Source organism: Odontesthes bonariensis, chromosome 15 (assembly GCF_027942865.1).
Source record: "Odontesthes bonariensis isolate fOdoBon6 chromosome 15, fOdoBon6.hap1, whole genome shotgun sequence".
NCBI classification, from domain to species: domain Eukaryota; kingdom Metazoa; phylum Chordata; class Actinopteri; order Atheriniformes; family Atherinopsidae; genus Odontesthes; species Odontesthes bonariensis.
Genome location: NC_134520.1, coordinates 25,989,759 through 26,007,377, shown reverse-complemented (window position 1 = coordinate 26,007,377; position 17,619 = coordinate 25,989,759). Strand labels below are relative to the sequence as shown.

General features: G+C 41.1%; 1 protein-coding gene across 5 annotated transcripts in view; it reads left to right on the top strand.

Moving 5' to 3' along the window:
* csnk1g2b (casein kinase 1, gamma 2b) overlaps positions 1 to 17,619 on the top strand; it is a 30,414-nt gene that overhangs the window by 6,981 nt on the left and 5,814 nt on the right. For all 5 annotated transcript variants that reach the window (XM_075485723.1, XM_075485721.1, XM_075485722.1 and 2 more), the window contains exons 3-6: positions 9,388 to 9,457; positions 15,165 to 15,313; positions 15,950 to 16,184; positions 17,290 to 17,375. In XM_075485723.1, coding sequence (XP_075341838.1) covers positions 9,388 to 9,457; positions 15,165 to 15,313; positions 15,950 to 16,184; positions 17,290 to 17,375 — 540 coding nt within the window. The remainder of the gene's footprint in view (positions 1 to 9,387; positions 9,458 to 15,164; positions 15,314 to 15,949; positions 16,185 to 17,289; positions 17,376 to 17,619) is intronic.

Sequence of the window (17,619 nt, the reverse complement as noted above, 5' to 3'; positions counted from 1 at the left end):
TGTTGATCTACCTGGAAGCCTTATAAAGCAACCTTTAAATAGCAACTGTGACGGGGTTGGCTCATTTTTAATCTCCCTCTCGTTTGTTGTACCATATATTGTAAAAGCTGCGACAGTACACGTGTCTATTTAGCATTTAGTTGGGGCTTTTTATCTGCTTTGTTTTCTTGTATGGTTGGCGTTTGGGTTGCTCCTTCCTTCACCTGGGACAAAGGTGAATGCCAATCTTACCACGTGACATTAGAGAGACAGATGTTTGGTAGGCCAGTCCTCAACTAGTTGTACCAGTGGATCTCGAACTGCCGTAAATGTTGTAGCAGAAAGTATGGGTGAATGGGGGGGGGGGGGGGGGGGCTGCTAAGTGCTGAAAGGTCGTCTTTGTTGGCAGGCCTTGTCGACGCACAGTGGTTCAGTCTTTGGTCCAGCTGTGTGCTTTCTCACACTGACAAACCTCTGTGTGGTGGAGGCCTGACTGCACAGCCTCTGCTGCAAATACACTGCAGGCTTTTCTCAAGGGGAGATCCCAGTATCGTAAAGGAATAACGCCAGTAAATATCTGCTCGCTGTCGAGGAATATTGTAGAAACCGTCCATCTCCAGCCGCACACTCCCTGGCACAGTGACATAACTGTCCACTGAGAAAATGACCGTGTAATTGTTTGTCCCTGAAGCATTTCGCACACTTTCATTTGAACATTTCTGGCATCTTTTGAAGTTTATATCTCTTTCTTTATCTTCAGCTTATCTTATCAAGGCCAACTGCACTCTCTTAACCACACTGATATAATTTTCCACCACAGTTCAAGTTCCAAAACTTACAGCTTGCATATCATTATAGCTCCTTTTCAGGTAACCAGTGATTCACTGAAAGATAGCAGGTGCCTGCGAGACTTGCCACCATCAATTCTGGTATCATCCATTCTGAGTAATAATTAGTTGAAGACTACTCCTTGTGATGATAACTACTGTTGACTATGACAAATGGCTGTAATATTTTCTGAACATGGGAGGAGGGTAACAAGTAAATGTTATAGTGTTGACACTTATTGTACAGCACACAGCTTCTCTTTAGCTCTGTGAGAGGCTTACATTGGAGCGACCATCTCGGGAGATAAACACAGAAACCTACTGTGCATTGTGTGACAGCCGTGTACATACAGAGTGTTTTATGTGGTCGCTCCTTATTCAAGGCATTGTCATGTTTCTGACTTGGGGAAAAAAAAATGGCTTTTTGCCACCCCCACCTTGAAATAAATGTATAATCACTTAGACTAGAGCAACTAAAATAGAAGAAAGAACAAAAACACGGTAGTCTGGGCTTCTTATCTTAAGCTTACGACCTTAGTTGCTCCGGCTGAAACAAGAAGTGCGGACCTCATCATCTGAAGCTAATTACTCTTAATTCCATAAGTTGGCCAAACTAAATTAAACTCTTGGTTGGTGTGTGTGATTGGATCTGAAGTCCTTACCAACCTAAAAACTCTGGAAAAACAGAACCCTGGCATTTTGTTTTGGTCTCATATCTGATTATGCAAAACAATCAGTCATTCAGATTTGCAGTGAAAATATGTCATTTTTCAAGTTCATCCAGATAATTGTCTCGTTATATCTGCCAATCTTCATCATCGGATGATGTCGCTTTTCCTCGGAAGGGGTCTGACCTGTGGTCTGAGCTCTCAGGCTATTTATCGTATGCTCTCTATCATAATGACATGCTGCAAGGGTTATTAAGTACAACATATCTCAACAGAGGTCCTGAGGAATAGAGGGGTGGAGTGAAGTCACCCCACCCCTTACAACGATCAGCTTAAACAGAGTTGTAAGTTAATGGAAAAAAAAAAAAATTGTGGTTCTGTTTCTGTCATCTTAACCGAAGCATGTCGCAACTTTTTCTTAAGACCTCAGTAATTTATATCATCTTGTGGTGGGGAAAAAAAAAAAGGCTCTTATATGTCCCCTTTAAAGCTAAATTGATTCACATCTTTGCAATGGCGGAAGTGTTATCACTTGACTCTGTAGTTCCATAGAACTCTTCGAAGTGTTTTATTGTTTCTCAACTCACTGTTCTGGTTTTGTACATGGCAAATGCACAACTTTTAACCATGCAAGACATGTTTGTTGCTGGAAATCTGATAAACCCATAGTACCTTCACAGCGTCGCATTGGAAATTGACAAAGTAGCGACTGTCTGGTGAACACACTAGAGTGCATTTGTGTTTCTTTTTACGAGCTGGTAAAGATTAGCTATCAGGAGAGTGAATATTCAGCTTGTAGTATTTATTGGGTTGCCAGAAATGGAATGCACTGTTTCGCTGATGTGACCACAACGTTTATGGTAAATTGCAATTGGTCAAATACAGGATGACAAATATGACAACCCAATACTCAGGTTAGGATGGTCTTTGCGCTGTATGCGTGTTGAAGGGTGAATTGCTGCTGGTAGCATTTTTGTATTCAGCTACTGAGTCACTGATGCAGAGGCATATGAGTGAAGCCACTCACTGTGCTGGTCAGTCGTGATGCTCAGATGGAAATCTGAGGTGTTTTATCCAACTCTTCTTTCTGCCTCCCACTGGAGCATGATAAGCAGCTCTTGTTGCAGTCTAGCTCAGCAGCTTACTCAAGCTCACCATGAGGCAGTTGTCGGAAAACTGTGAGGGCACAAAAGCCTTATCAGCATGTTTGGCTGGAATTAAAGTGACATTTTGACGATTTAAGTTCTTCCCTACCCCGCTTGGGCTCTCTAGAGTGCATGCTGCGCAGACTGCATGAATAAATCCTGGGATGTCAACCGCATGTAAAAAGCCTACCTTCAGTCAACTAGCTAATCCTCTAATTAATCAGTAGCCAGCAGCAACGCTGGCCGTTAACACAGACACTCTTTGTTTCTCTGTGGAGATTTAGTCCTAAAACCGCAGAGGAGTCTTGACATAACAGTTCTCGATGCTAATCAGCAAGAACTGTTATGGTGTAGTAGAAATGCAAAGTGCAAACTATGACTTTACAAAATAAATGGGTGGGGAAGTGGAGCAGGGTGTGGGCCTCTGAAGCGGCGCGTGCTTTGTAATTTTACCTTCAACGTGCACATCCGTGTTCATGGCAACTCACAGATCACGTTTTCCATTTGAAAGGTTTCTCTTGAGGAGCTGCACTGACTGTATTAGCCAAACGTTTTCTGACATGTACGTACTGTTGAGGGGTATAGCAACATTAAACCGTGTCACAGATTTCCTCTTTGTTACCTTGAGTTCACCCTTAAAGTCTCTGTAGAAACTTTTTTTGGCAGCATTGTAATTGAAGTGGTAAACTAGAGCCAAAATAACAGAGTCAGATTCAGATCACTGTAATTTGAAAGCAGATGAAGCCAATTTGACCTTGGGTCTATATTTGACTGACTCTGCAAAAGAAAGGGGGGCAGGTTTTGAAGTAGTTTTGAAGCTACTTTGGACCATGTAAGAAATTTAAAATAATGTGCTGCCTTACCTGAGCTTAACAGGATTGATAATTAGACTTGTTTTATCTTTGTGTTGACCCAGTAGCTCGCCAGGTTTAAAATCAAGTTCCATTCACTCTTGCATTGATTATTTATTCATCGTGGCATTTTTGTTATGTTAATTTTTGGGGAAATTATACAGATTACAACATAGCCTTTTGGTTGTGATATGCACACGATATAATAGGATATTTAAAAAGTTGTTGCTGGGCCTGTGGGCTTTTTAAAGAAGGAATCTATGAAGGTTGAACAGCCGCAGTTTTGGACTAAAACAAACTGTAGTGACACCATAGCTGGTCTGGTAACAAATTTAACCAGCTAGGATAATTTAGTTTTTAACAGCTAAAACTGCCTCATGATTGTTTTTGGTGTTTGTCCACAAAACAGGCCAACTATGTTTAAAATTAGCATATGAAGACATTAATGCACTTTATACTCACTTGCATGGCTAAGATGACCTCCATAGATTTATTTATCTATTTTTAAATAATGTCGTCATAGAAACCTTTTTGTCAGCTTCCTGGGTCAATATCTACTTCTATTTTTATGTCGGCATCAAAATGAAATATGACAAAATTCTGTGTTTTTTGTTTAGTGATTCTTGTGAAGCAATGACACCCAAGGCAAATGCATTATATTTTGTGACTGCTGCGGAAGGCATCTTGAATGTTGACACTGAGATAACACGATACACCACTAATGGCCCCAGTGCTGTCTCTCCATTCATTGTGCTGTGCCACACCTCTCTCACAACCGCTCCCAAAAAGAAACATTTCAACACAAGTGAAGGGAATCCGGTCTGAGTGATGACGATGAGGTATTTTGATCAAAATGAAATAATTATCTGACGTTCATTGACACTATCAGTGGTGTTGTGGATTTTAATCAAACACATGGCGCTTGTGTACAACTACAAACAAGTTCTACAAAAAGCACCGTTATTGTCCAGTTATGTCTAATTTGTGAAGTCCCAGATTATCACATTGGCGTTCGAAAGCCAGCTGATGGCTCCATGTGGGCATGTTAAATCTGAGCTGAAACTGGAGAGGTCCTGGACACCAGCTTCTCTCTGACACCATGTGCTCCTATACACCACCTCCCTGCCAAAGACTACTCCGCTCATAAAGACGGCATCAATAGGGCAGCACACACTGGCTATTTCCAATTGTCTGACCATTACTGTGATCCATCAGTGCCATTAACGTGTTGAAATTGGAGTTGCTCTGTCAAAGATTGAGTGAGTCATATTGCCAGTTGCATATTGTGAAATGTTTTAGTGGGAGCAGGCAAAGGTCAGCAGCTATTCTGGGCCTTATGCATAATGTTGGGTCTATTCCTTTTGGATGTGGCGGACATATACACACTCTAAATGCCTCGTTGGCCTCCCAGATGATAAACAACACAGATGTTTATTTATATCTTCCAATGCATCATCCCAGCTCTTTATTACTGTATCGTGACTTTGCTTATAGGATCAAAAGGCGGTCTCTGTTATTTTATGACATTTTATAATGCGTTTCATAAGCTTAAGATGGTTGGTGGTGGCTTTAAATCCCTTCAACAGCTTTTATTTGTCACTAATAAGCAAGATCGCATGACTTGTTGCAGTTTGTTACTTTGTATTTTGGCCTAACCGTGTTTCTATTGTCAGACGAATATATATCATTAGAATATATCATTTCCTCTTCCTTTTCTCCTCATTTGCTGTTCATTACTCTTGTCACAGATCCGCCGTGCTTTCTCAGCTGTGGTGAAGCAAAGATCAGATTTGGCCTACATCACATCACATACAGAGTTGGTTAATCCCTGGAAGAGGACTTTGCATGTGCTGATGGCTCGCTCCATCCACACAAGGCTTTGACGGGCCACCTCGGTGTGAAATATTGGAAATGCCACCTAATCTGCGATGACATAATCACGAATTTGTACAAGCTTCGAGTGTTTCACCCTTAAATGTGATCTTTGAAATGGCATGTAACATCTAATCTCACACCCATCTCTGGGCTGCTGTAGCAGTCGGATTTGATTTTAATAGGACTGAATGTGCTTGAAGCGCTAATGTCAACAAATCTCAAAGCTTTATAGCAATGGCCAACAACAAGCAAAGTCATTAAAGTCTGTTTATTTTCCAGTAGCTCATAAAGTTGCCATGTTGATTTGACTAAGGCCAGCCAATGGTGTCGGTGGTTGCAATGTCAGTATCTGTTTGGTTGTTGTAGTTTTGTGCAGGTGGTGTCTTAAGGCTTCAGTATGCTTCTCCGTTGCTATCCGTCAGCTCTCCGTCCTTTCGAAGTTCTCCGTCGGGCTGTTGGATACGCAAGGCACTTTGCCTCCCGATCAGTAGGCGTCGCTACGTTAAACGACCCAATCTTGCGACGTCTATTGTGAAAGTCGTTGATTGATTGTTTACCTTCCGGCTCCGCTCCACTCCTCACAGTGAACGATGGCGACCGAGAGAGAAAGACAGTTGTTGGAGTTGGAGCTTATTGATTTTGAAATGCAAATAATTTGTCCAAATGTTGACCGGCACACAGTAAACTCTTTCAAAAATGGCGGTGTTGTTGTTCTGAGAGGAAGGCGCTAAACCGGAAAAGTGATTCCGGAAATGATGTTGTTAGCCGACCAATCACAACACTAACCCGACGGATAGATAGGAATTTTGGCCGACGCACGCAAGCGACGGAGAGCGTCTCCGGGGAGGGTCTCCGTAGGCGACCATAAATCAGCCTTTATATTGTTACATGTGAGATCTATTGTTAGGAGCACAGACATGTTGGTATAGTATTGTCAACAGATGCTACAGTTTAAGCATGGATGAGCAGTAGGAAACTCATAATGTATATATGTGTCATTCTGCCATAAAGTCAAAATCCAAGATTTTACAGGCACAAAGCACAGATGAAATGAATTGAGGCCTCATTATCGGAACCAAGTAGATTACAACTAGTAGTCAAATTAGGAGTGCAGTACATAAGTTAATGTATTGTTTATTCCAGCACCAGTAGCTGGTATCATGGTAGTACCTAATAAAAGTGTTGATTTAAGACCCTAAGCTGAGTTAAAGAAACTTCACCAGTCCTCCAGAACACAGCAGACGTAACGTCTTTGTGGTATAGAAAACCGGTTCTCGGGTAATCTAATTTAAGGACATGTCTTGTTACTGGACTCATGCAAATGCCCGTCATATGTGTTTTATTTTTTATTTTTTAATTGATACAATTTAGCTGCACAGAACAGCTCAAGAAGGCAGTGTGGAACAACTGAGTTTGAGAGGTTACCGTAGTAGCAGGTCAGATAGGGAAGAGCCCCTGTGGTCTGCGGGTCAGCTGAACTGGACACAGGCCAGCACATTCGTGGCACCACACCCAGCTCCCACAACTTCTGCTTAAGAATCGGGTTGATGGAAATTGGATGAAGGTTGCAGCTGAGAAGGATTTTTAATGCAGTAAAAAGCCCAAATTCTGCTCCTCTTCATAGCGTTACTCCTGCAGGGGTATCCGTCAAACCACAGGGGACCTCTAATTCTAAGCATGTTGTTCGAGGGAGCAGATCAAAATATATCACCAATATGCGAGAGGCAGATAAAACCTGTGTTGTATGCAGAGATGTTACGTCAGACATTTGCAGCTCAGTCCTGGTCATTTACACAGCTATAGCTTAGCCCATCTGCTGGGAATACAGATGACTCCTAAGTACATAAAGCTGCCATAAGCCTCTGTTTCCTATTGTAAGCTGTTTTAAAGGGTCCTGCAGGTTGTGCCATCTGTTTTTACTCATTATTTATATATTTAGTATTTTCTGTCCCTCTCCTCTCTGGCACGGCCTGACTTGTGTAAGACATGCTTGTCTGTTTTCATGTGGGAGGTGGATGACACTGCAACAGTTCCCCGCTCCACATCTCAGACGAGTCACATGTCCTCCTCCTACAGGCCTCAACTCCTCTGTGACGCCTCCTGTCTTCCACTCTGTTTCTTCTTTGTGGCACGCACAGTATCTCTTTACTTCTCTGGATATCTTTTGTGTCGGCCATGCTGTGGGAGCTCGATGCTGAAAGCTTTGTTTTTGTTTCAATGTTCAGACATAAACCGTTGTTTCAATGGACCACTTGACTAAAAGGACTGAAAAGTGAACCAGGATGGTATTCTAATGTCCAGCTCTGAGTTTTTTATTCGGATTTAGATTAAAAACACCGATGTTTCTTAACTTTGGGATACAAGGAGAGCTTTAAGAATTAAATTTAGAAAAAGCAGCATCTGTCATCTCTATGGACCTTCTGGAAATGCTGAACCCTACCCAAGATAACTTCAGAACTGGTCATTAATTTTTTACTAAATTTAACGCTGACTTCATTTGAAATGAACATAAAGAGGGGCCATATGGCCATATGCTATCTCTGCCTTTCATCCAGGACATCAGACCAGCTGTGGTCACAATCCAGTGGGTCATGTTATAATATTATTTCAGTCGACTGTAATAAACTGAGAGCAAACAGATCTGGAGACTGGCAACTGCATTTGTTCCACGAGGAACTTTCAATAAAACCAGGAGATATGTGGGTGGTTCTTAAGCTCGTGTATAACAAGATTGGTCAATACATTTATTTAAAACCATCCCATACAAACCATCCTGTAAAGGCTCTCCTGACTAAAACCATAAAGTGTATGTTATAGAACTGAGAGTGGTTACCACAAAAGGATAGAAAGCCCCTCGCTTTGCTCATAATTTGTGTTCGCACTCCTACGTGCTAGTGGGGCACCAGAGGAGGAGATGATCCTGATTTGATAAAGGCCTAATGGAGTGAATGTTGGGGCTTAACAGCCTTTCAGCTTTCAGTTTAGATGATTTTAAAATAGAAGTGCTTTGGAATTAGATGCACTTGGAAACAGCTACTAAGATTAGATCTCACAATAAGCAGCTCTTCAGCAGTCATGAGGCTAAATAAGGTTTTTAGGCATTTTCATATTTGATCCAGTTTGATAAATGCAGGTGTTTTCCAACGACGATACCTGATTGTGAAAATGAATCACATAAATGGGGTAGCCATTTTTAAAAAAAAATTTTTTTTGTTGCTTGGAAAATGTTATAAGTTTGTATTTTCTTTTGAGCAACGCTATTTATCGGGGTACTTTTGAAAGTCTGGCACTTCATAAAGGCGGTAACGGTACACAAAATGGACAGTTTCATGTGAACCTTTGCTTTACAGTTTGGCATCATCACCCCCCTCCATATCAGAGTATATCAGTTTAACAAACAGAAGATTGTAAACCTTTTGTAGTTTTCTTGAAGCGATTATTAGCTCCCAGAGTGTGAAAAGTGGACTTCTTACTGCTGGTGTTGACAAGGGCTTTAGCACAGACTGTGGCACAGCTATTGAAGATTAAGTAAAGGAATTAAGTTGGGTGTGTTGGTCCTATCCTCCCCACGTTTGTCTATAATGCCCTTGTCATCTTGAGAGTGGGGCTAATCAGATTACATTTTAGGTTGTAAAGCTTGAGCTAGCAATATAATGAACAGTCAGTGCTTGTGGGTTTATTATCAACCATGTCATCACAATGACCTGCTGTACACCAGCTAGAACTGCTCTTTATCCTCTCACATCTCACAAAGTCTGACACAAAACTCAAGTAAAACATCACATTGTTAGCTATTAAAGTCAACCCTCAGAGTTCCCAGGAGTCCCCCTCCCACATGTTGGCTCATGATAATTGTAATCATAGCTTTACTCTCTCTTTTTGTGGTATTTATAATAGCCCGTAACTGCATTCTCAAGTTTCTAAATTAGCACTGAACATGTCACTGTGCAATGATAGCGCCATTTGCACTGATTTTATGTGCTGTGTAATATTTAACATCTTTCTTTCTTTCTTTCTTTCTTTCTTTCTTTCTTTCTTTCAGGAACCCATAAAGTCCAGGGCGCCACAGCTCCATTTGGAGTATAGATTTTACAAACAGTTGGGAAATTCAGGTAAGAGTAATTCAGTCTGTAGATAATGAACCTCTAACGAAAAGCACGTTAACAATAAGTTTAATGCAAATTGGCGTTTTTACTCTGGACTAGGCTGTAAACACCATCATTATATACAGAAACACTCACAGTGCGCTCTCAGGTGGGTAGGTCAGATATCACTGGTTACATGATGAAAGCTTTTTCAGATCAGCTGATACCCACATTTATGGGGCCTTGATGCAAAAAGCCGATGAATGTCTTCATGTGATTGGTAGAGACTGTTCGCTGCTTTAACACTATCTGAACCAAAGTCTGGTGATTGCAGTTGACTGTAAAGTGTCCCATCATCAGCCAGTCTCTAATTCTTATCAGGATGGGGTTTTTTTAGATTTATTTGTTTATTTACTTATGTACTCACTTGATGTACTCTGCACACTCGCAGTGTCCTGCCTGGTGGGCCACACTAACAGATGCAAATTCTTACCATCTAACAAACTCGAACCTAGAAATATTTCAGAGGTCTGAGCAAGCACTATATTGTAACTTTGGATGGAGTTATAAATAAATGCATTTCAGGTCATAGTGAAAGGATGAAGGATTGAAAACCCATGTGCTGTGTATTTAAATGGGTGTGTATATGTGTCGTTGTCATTCTGTGTGTTGCAAGTGATTCTCCCTCATCTGTCAGATGAGGAGTGTGTGTCCTGTTCTAATTTAGTGACACGTGCCAGCTCCTTGCACCAGAGCACAAGCCCTCCACTGTCGATAAGGAGTTGGGGCATTAGGGCAGTCCTTGACTATTTATAGCTGGGCCTCTACAAGCATTCAGGCCATTATGGTGTCTTCTTGGATAGCTTCCCTAGTCTACCCCGTTGCTGTATCCTCTGCCTCTGTGATTGACTGCGTCCTGCCCGCAGTTTGCAGGGAAATGGTCTAACATCCAGTACTGATGGGGTGTGGCCTGCTTTTCTTTATGACTGCTCTTGTTTTAATCTGTCATTTTGATCTGTCAGCTAATCTTAATCAGTGCATGCTCACAGATCCGTTAACCTAATGCTGTAATTGCCATCTCCTGTGCCGTTTGTCACGATTTCACGACTGCTTGTGGTTGTTTTGTCTGGTGCATTAAACACATTTCAGCTGGCATATGCATAAGCGGAGACTAGGACAAGGATCACAGGAACATCCTTAAACAGATGACGTAGAACATGAACTGTGATTTCACACTGCGTTTTGCTGTGCAGCGTTTGTTTTAATCTTTCAAAAATAGAATCATTCATAAATTGTGTCTCTGTGATGATACCTTTTTGTTTTGGATAAGTAGTTTTCTGGTTTCTTTATAAAAAAAAATTTTTTTTACAAAAAGGTCAAATTCAGCAGGTGGTGACATAATTAACAGTGTTTGTAAGTAAAGGGTACAACTAATGTTAAAGGTCTTCATCGTTCTGTGTCAACACTGTAAAGTTCCAGCATTAAAACGCAGTTCAGCAGAGAAGGCTCGTCTCCCCTGATAGTGGATCACTGCGCGATGACATGGCAGGAAGGCTAACTGTCTACCGTTGGAGAAATCAAGGCGATAGATTAAATCTATTTATGCTGCCAACTTGGCTGAATGGAGACATGTGACACTATTAGTCCTGTCCAACCCCAAGAGCCTCAGATATGTCATAACATGGACTACTCAACGCTTATCGCCCTGCAGCAGCTTATCTGCACACTGCTAATTCTTTCATGTTCTTAACATATCGCAGCTATTGGGAATCCTGCCTCCCACTTCACAATTTTTTGTGAAAATTGACCTGGTGTTACAGAATGAGATGGTTGCAGTAAATTAAGTCTTAAGCCATCTTTAGAAATCCACTGCAGCCCTTATATATAGAAATGGCAGAATACTTGGTGAGCAAGTGCTGATGATGTTTGAAGCTCATACTTTAAGGGACAGCCTCCTGCTTTGTGGTACATTATTTAATGGGCAGAAGTGAACAGCGTCCTAATTCCCTGCACAATTTACAGAGTTCATATATGAAAACTGCCCGAATTCCTCAATCACTTTCACTTTGGTAAGAAAAATCGCTTCAGTTGCAGTCCCTCAGTTCATATGTTCCAGCTCTCATTCAGTGACGCATCACAGGCTGATTTGGCTTTTACGGTCACGAATCCATGATTGCATGGGTATCAATGTAACTGGTGTCATTGTATAGGGACATCTCCTGGTTCACTGATGGGTTTCAGCATGTCTGATTATTTAGGAGGCCCATTAAGCCTCTGATAGCATGATGAACCATGTCAGTGACACAGGATCTGGGCCGATCATATTTCACATAAATCTTGTGAACACACTTCAATGCCACGTGGATAGGACCAACCCATCCCTGCCCACTTCTGACGAAGACAAAGAAGCATGTTTGGTGCTTTTGCAGTACTGGTTTAGCTTTGATTTGACAATTTAAAAGTCGAGGCTGAAACTGACCTGTTGCCAGAATCTGCACATCAGTCATGGTCATAATGCCAACAAGATTAACAGCAAATCAGGACTGCTGCGTACATGTACAGGATTTTCAGTCATCTGCTTTTCTTGTTACTGGGAGTTTTGAAGTAACTGTTGGTTCACACTCGATGACTGATTGGCAGATGGCGTACTAACACAAGATTTTTGACCAGGCTTAACCCCAACATTTTCAACTGATCTTTATCAAGTAGTTAAGGTTGCTGCCACGCAGACAGGTCTCCTTCTATTGGTTAACATTATTATATGGTTGAGGTTGCTCCTGGTGATTCATTCTGTTTTGTTCACTTGATTGTTGAGAAAGCTGGCAGCTTCTGTGAATGTCTTCTCTCTCTTGAATCTGTTCTGATACTGGACGCTGGAAACATCAAAGAGGCGTGGCTCTGCATGATGTTTGCTGTATGTTTGTCCTCAGCCTTTTGTCTGCTGCGTGAAAATCTCTCACTGTTTTAAGAAGTAATGACTCCTTTTTGAGTAATCTCGAAAACAGGCCATTGATATATTAACCAAAATTGAAGCTCTCAGTTGCTTGGTTTTTGCATGCATGTGGAGCACAGTCTGTCTTGTGTTGAGTCAGTGCAAGTGGAACCACTGTCCTAGATTATCTTTTATCAGCCAAATGATTGCTGAAGTTTCGCTGATGTTAAAAGCCACAACGATCTTGTAGAATTAATAGCTTTAATAAAAACACGAGTATTGCCGTTTTAACTCCCGCCCGGTCGTTTTCAGCCTCGTGGCATTTCGTGTAATTGATGTGCTTTTGAGCTGTGTCACATTTCGAGCCATAGGCTCAGTCTGTATAAACCTGAGCACTGATCAAATTACACCTTATGGGAACATCTCCAGAGCACTGAGCTTAATGGAAGTCACTTTTTTTTTTTTTTCTCCTCCTCCACTCAGTGCACTCCATAATCTAAATCTTTAATACACATTCCTTCCCCCCCTCTCATCTCTCTGGCTGTGTCCTCTTTTCTCCAGCCCACCCCTCTTTGGTCCTTAACTCTGACATTTCATTGTGGGGCAACATTGTCTTCAGCCACCGGGATGCAGCCGTCCCTCTGACTGTGTCGCCTGAGAAGGCCTGCCTGCAGATACAATGGGGTGGATTGTCTCAAACTGTCAAGCCAGCAGGAGACAGCGTCACTGACGTTGGCTTGCAATGAAAGCATTGCATGAGAGCATTTTCCCCAATGCTGAATGCAACGTGTATTTGATTTGACTTTCTATTATGAAAAAGAAATGTATATTTATCCTAACAGGAGCTCTTCTGTGGGCTTTTGTTGTCAAGAAAATCCCTGTTTTCTGTTAAGTGTTGGGACTTTTTTACTTTAAAACAAATGCCCCTGACTTCAGCCACCAGTCTTTGCTATAGTGAGCACCAGTCTCTGTTCACACCCACTGGGAGATGATTATAATGCACACTGTGCTTTCCTCTCATGATGACTGTGCTTTGAATGCCCTCTAGATTTGGGCCAAGCTTTGATGAGTCAGCCTGCCTGTGATCTCTTGTCACAGCCTCATCTGTCGTGGACATTATTACCAGGAAAATCCTAGAGCCTAAAGTGCAGACAGGTGTGTGTATGCGCACGCATATCTGTACATGCGCAAAGGTTTATTTGTGTTTGTTTGCACTGTGGAGGATGTTGACGTATGCAGAGATCAATCTGACTGTAATACTGAGTACTGTGAACACACTCCCTCACCTTATTTATTTTCTCTTTTTTGTCTTCATTCTATTTTTTTCCCCTTTAAAAATACGCTCTTAATTGGGCGGTAGCAGCACTAATGATGCGGTAGACAGTTGGTCGGTTTACTGGGAGATTGTTGGGATGTGGGGTATCAGGTTTTTGGCACAACAGAAAGGTTAAAAGGTCTTACAATCAAGTCCAATCAAAACTAGACTTTTTAAATGCATGTTAACATGTCTGTAAAAATAAACCTTTTCAAAACCAGGCTAAATACACCAAGATAATGCTTGAAGATTTACTCACTCAGTCCACAGACACGGTACGTCAGTCAGTAACTCAATTCTATTCCTATTATTGTATATTGGGACAAAAGATTGTAGTCTAGTTATGTGACACCGACCAGCCATAGCTTTAGCCTTAGCTTACTCATTTTGAAACGGTATGTTACCGTGGCTCTTAGCACCAATAAAAGCTCATTTAATCAGTTGATTTATCAGTGCATACTCTAGATTTTGTTTTTAAAAAAGTTTTACAATTGCTCATGTTGTAGTGTTCATGCCACAGCTCAGAGGTCTCACTGTCAAAACACTGACACAAGACTGTACGCAGTGCCACGCTGATCCTCCCACATACCTTGGAGGGTTTCAACAGAACCTTGACGTGAGTGTGGCGTGTATGTTTGTTTATTTTTTTTGTTGTAAAGGGTTAGTACAGGTGCTGCTTTGTCAGTCACCTTTCCCTTTATCCTACTGAAAGCAGCTCCTGTGTCTGACAAGCGTGCAAATTAGAGTGTATTCAGTCTTCGCTGCAGCTATAGTGTCAGAGAGAAAAGTCTTCTAACCACCCTTTCCTCTCAACAAAACCAGCATGGAAAATCTGCTCATGAAGCATCTTTCGCTTGCTAAGTGGTGCATGACGTAAGTGGTGGCGGTATTTTAAGAACGGGAAGTTTTTAAAGTCTACAAAAAAAACGGAAGTGGCTGTGCGATGACATTTTCTTTAGTATTGGTTGGTGCTGTATGATGCAAAGATGACACAGAACAAAGCTGCAGCCTGAGAAACACAAGGTTGCAAAACTAAGATGTAGCTTCCTTCAGGAACTAGTTATTTGTTCTGTAGTAGCGTCACGTACTTGATGAAGTTTAAAAGTACTTCAAAGTAAATACTTAAAAGTATAGCACACCAGGAATTGTTGTGAGGTGTTGATGACTTGACATAGATTGGAACACTTGAAAAAGAGCCACACACTTGTGGATTTCCTTTCTATAGTCTCCTTTTATGCCTTCAGCCTTGTATATCAGTGCATTTTGTGTTTAGTGAATATCTGCTGCTTTATCTTCAACCGGCTCATTGTGCTTTTCATCCCTCCCACATGTGTGCTCTGCACACGAATGGATGGATGACACAAAATATTATTATTCTATCAAAAGCACCACTAATTGTTTTGTAAATATTTCATTTCTGGGGCAATGCTGTACAAAAAAAAACCAAAAAAACTTTTCTCTTTTCTTTTTTTTTTTTGTCCCCACAGAGGGAATCCCTCAGGTGTACTACTTTGGTCCTTGTGGGAAATACAACGCCATGGTGCTGGAGCTGCTCGGGCCCAGTCTAGAGGACCTGTTTGACCTCTGTGACCGCACCTTCTCCCTCAAGACCGTCCTCATGATAGCCATACAGCTGGTAAGCCCCCTGGAGAGGAGAGCAGCATGATTACAAAAGGATAAGCTTGCTATTTTGATATGCTGGCTTTACAGACTATATATTTTAAACTTAAAATACATTTTGTTTTGTAGTTAAAAAGCTAGTCCCAGAAAGCTCTGAATCTTTGGCTGCAGCACAATTGATCAGATGTACTTTAGTGAGTATTCTCTGTGCAGGGGGAAGCGATAATATTAATAAACAGAGCTTCCATTTTCAACCAGAATTGCCTAAAATATTCATGAGTAACAATGCACATTAATCTCTTAAAAACACAGTAGTGATGTCAAGAGTCAACTGTTCCAATGTATAGTTCACTCATTCATCATTTACCAGACTTGGATTTCCTGAATGGATGAAGCGCTGGGCTCTGACAATATTATCAGATATTTAATATATTTAGTCAGCTGTAACCCGATGGGCACAAACAGCACACTTTAAGGAAAATAAGGATTTAAAAAAAATAAAGATAAAAAAAATGTGAAAAGTGATTTGATTTTGTTTATAAACGTGTGAATGTAAAGACGAACAAAATTAACCAAAAGAAGGAACACAAGCTACGCTGAAATTTTAAGTATTTGAATACTAACGTTGTTCCACTGACTCCGCTTTTTCTAGATAACACGGATGGAGTATGTTCACACCAAGAGTCTGATCTACAGAGATGTGAAGCCAGAAAACTTTCTTGTTGGGCGGCCTGGAAGCAAGAGGCAGCACACGATCCACATCATTGACTTTGGTCTGGCCAAAGAATACATAGACCCCGAGACCAAAAAACACATCCCATACCGGGAGCACAAAAGTTTGACTGGGACGGCACGCTACATGAGCATTAACACACACATGGGAAAGGGTACGTTTCCAGCACTGCACCATAGTTTGATTAGCAGCCTTTCAAACAGGTTTATCACCGACATGCACACGGGATTGTAAACACACATTAACTTGATTTTACAGATCGTTTTCTTTTCTGGTTCTTGTTTGTGTTTCCTGAGCTCACCAGTGACTGTTTTAGGCTCACAGTTTTTAATCAAATCACCTTGGTCAGGGACTTTTCTGATTGTGAATTCAGACTGAACTCGCCCTGCTTTACACACACACAAATTCATCAGCTGAAGGGTTTTTTGCAGAGTTCGCCAACATGGAAATTCCCCCAATACATGTTACTTCCATGGATCCATTCAGCTGTGTTCAGCACCGCCATCAGCAATGAGCTACCTTTTACCTGTCACAAAATGCAATTTGGAAACTATAGATCAGGGCGAGCCTCTGCGATATTACTCATTGTGAGCAGCTTTAACTTGAAGAGCGTTTTTACAACTTCCTGCTTGTTGTTATGTGCTTTATTAGAACGCAGTTTGGGTTTGTGTAGTGGGTAATTAGCAAAATGTAAATTTCCCGAGCAAACTACTGAGGGCACAGTTAAATTACTTCCATTTTTATTTTACTTTTAATAGATTGCTGCCTCTGTGCTTTTGAATAAATCACTGATTTGTGTTAATTCCATAATATGTAGAAGTTTTACACGTGTTTTTTTAAAAATTATTATTATTTGGCATTAAAACTAATATTTATTGCAAATTTGTTCATCAGAAAAACAACACCAGAAACTGTAAAAGTGTGAATGTACTCATCAGAGAGCAGTTTACATATTTAGCAGTTTGTCTGTGATAAATGCAGCCGAGAGCTGAAACCCAGTAGCAGACACATTTTATAACTTATGTAAGTTTATGTAATCGAGCCGTCCACACAGTTCGTCTGAATGCGCTATGAGGAGTTTGGGTGTTTGCTCTGAATAAAACCTCTCTAAGAGGTAACAATGATTTAAAAAAAGGCATTTTATACTGAAAATGCTACATTGTAGTTTCAGAATACTTGTGGAATTGTGCTGCACCTTCTTATAGTTTCCTGTTACTGCAAGCTGGTTATAAATTATTATCTTGTTCTTAAATTTCCAGAACAAAGCAGAAGGGATGATCTGGAGGCGCTGGGTCATATGTTTATGTACTTCCTACGAGGCAGCCTCCCCTGGCAGGGCCTAAAGGTACTGTACTACATTAATGCTTAGCTTTCCTTCTCTTGTTACGTTTCCTCCCCATGGCCACGTGGACAGAACCAGGTGTTTGCAACAGCTCCTTCCCCCACTGGAGAATTCTCAGAGTCCTCCCCACTGATTAGTCCATTTCATTAATCGGAGGATCGAGACGCTCCCTCAAACATGGAAACTTTTTATGCCTCTTTGTTATTCTTTATCTATCTTTTATTTATTTGCTGTTCTGGCATAAAAC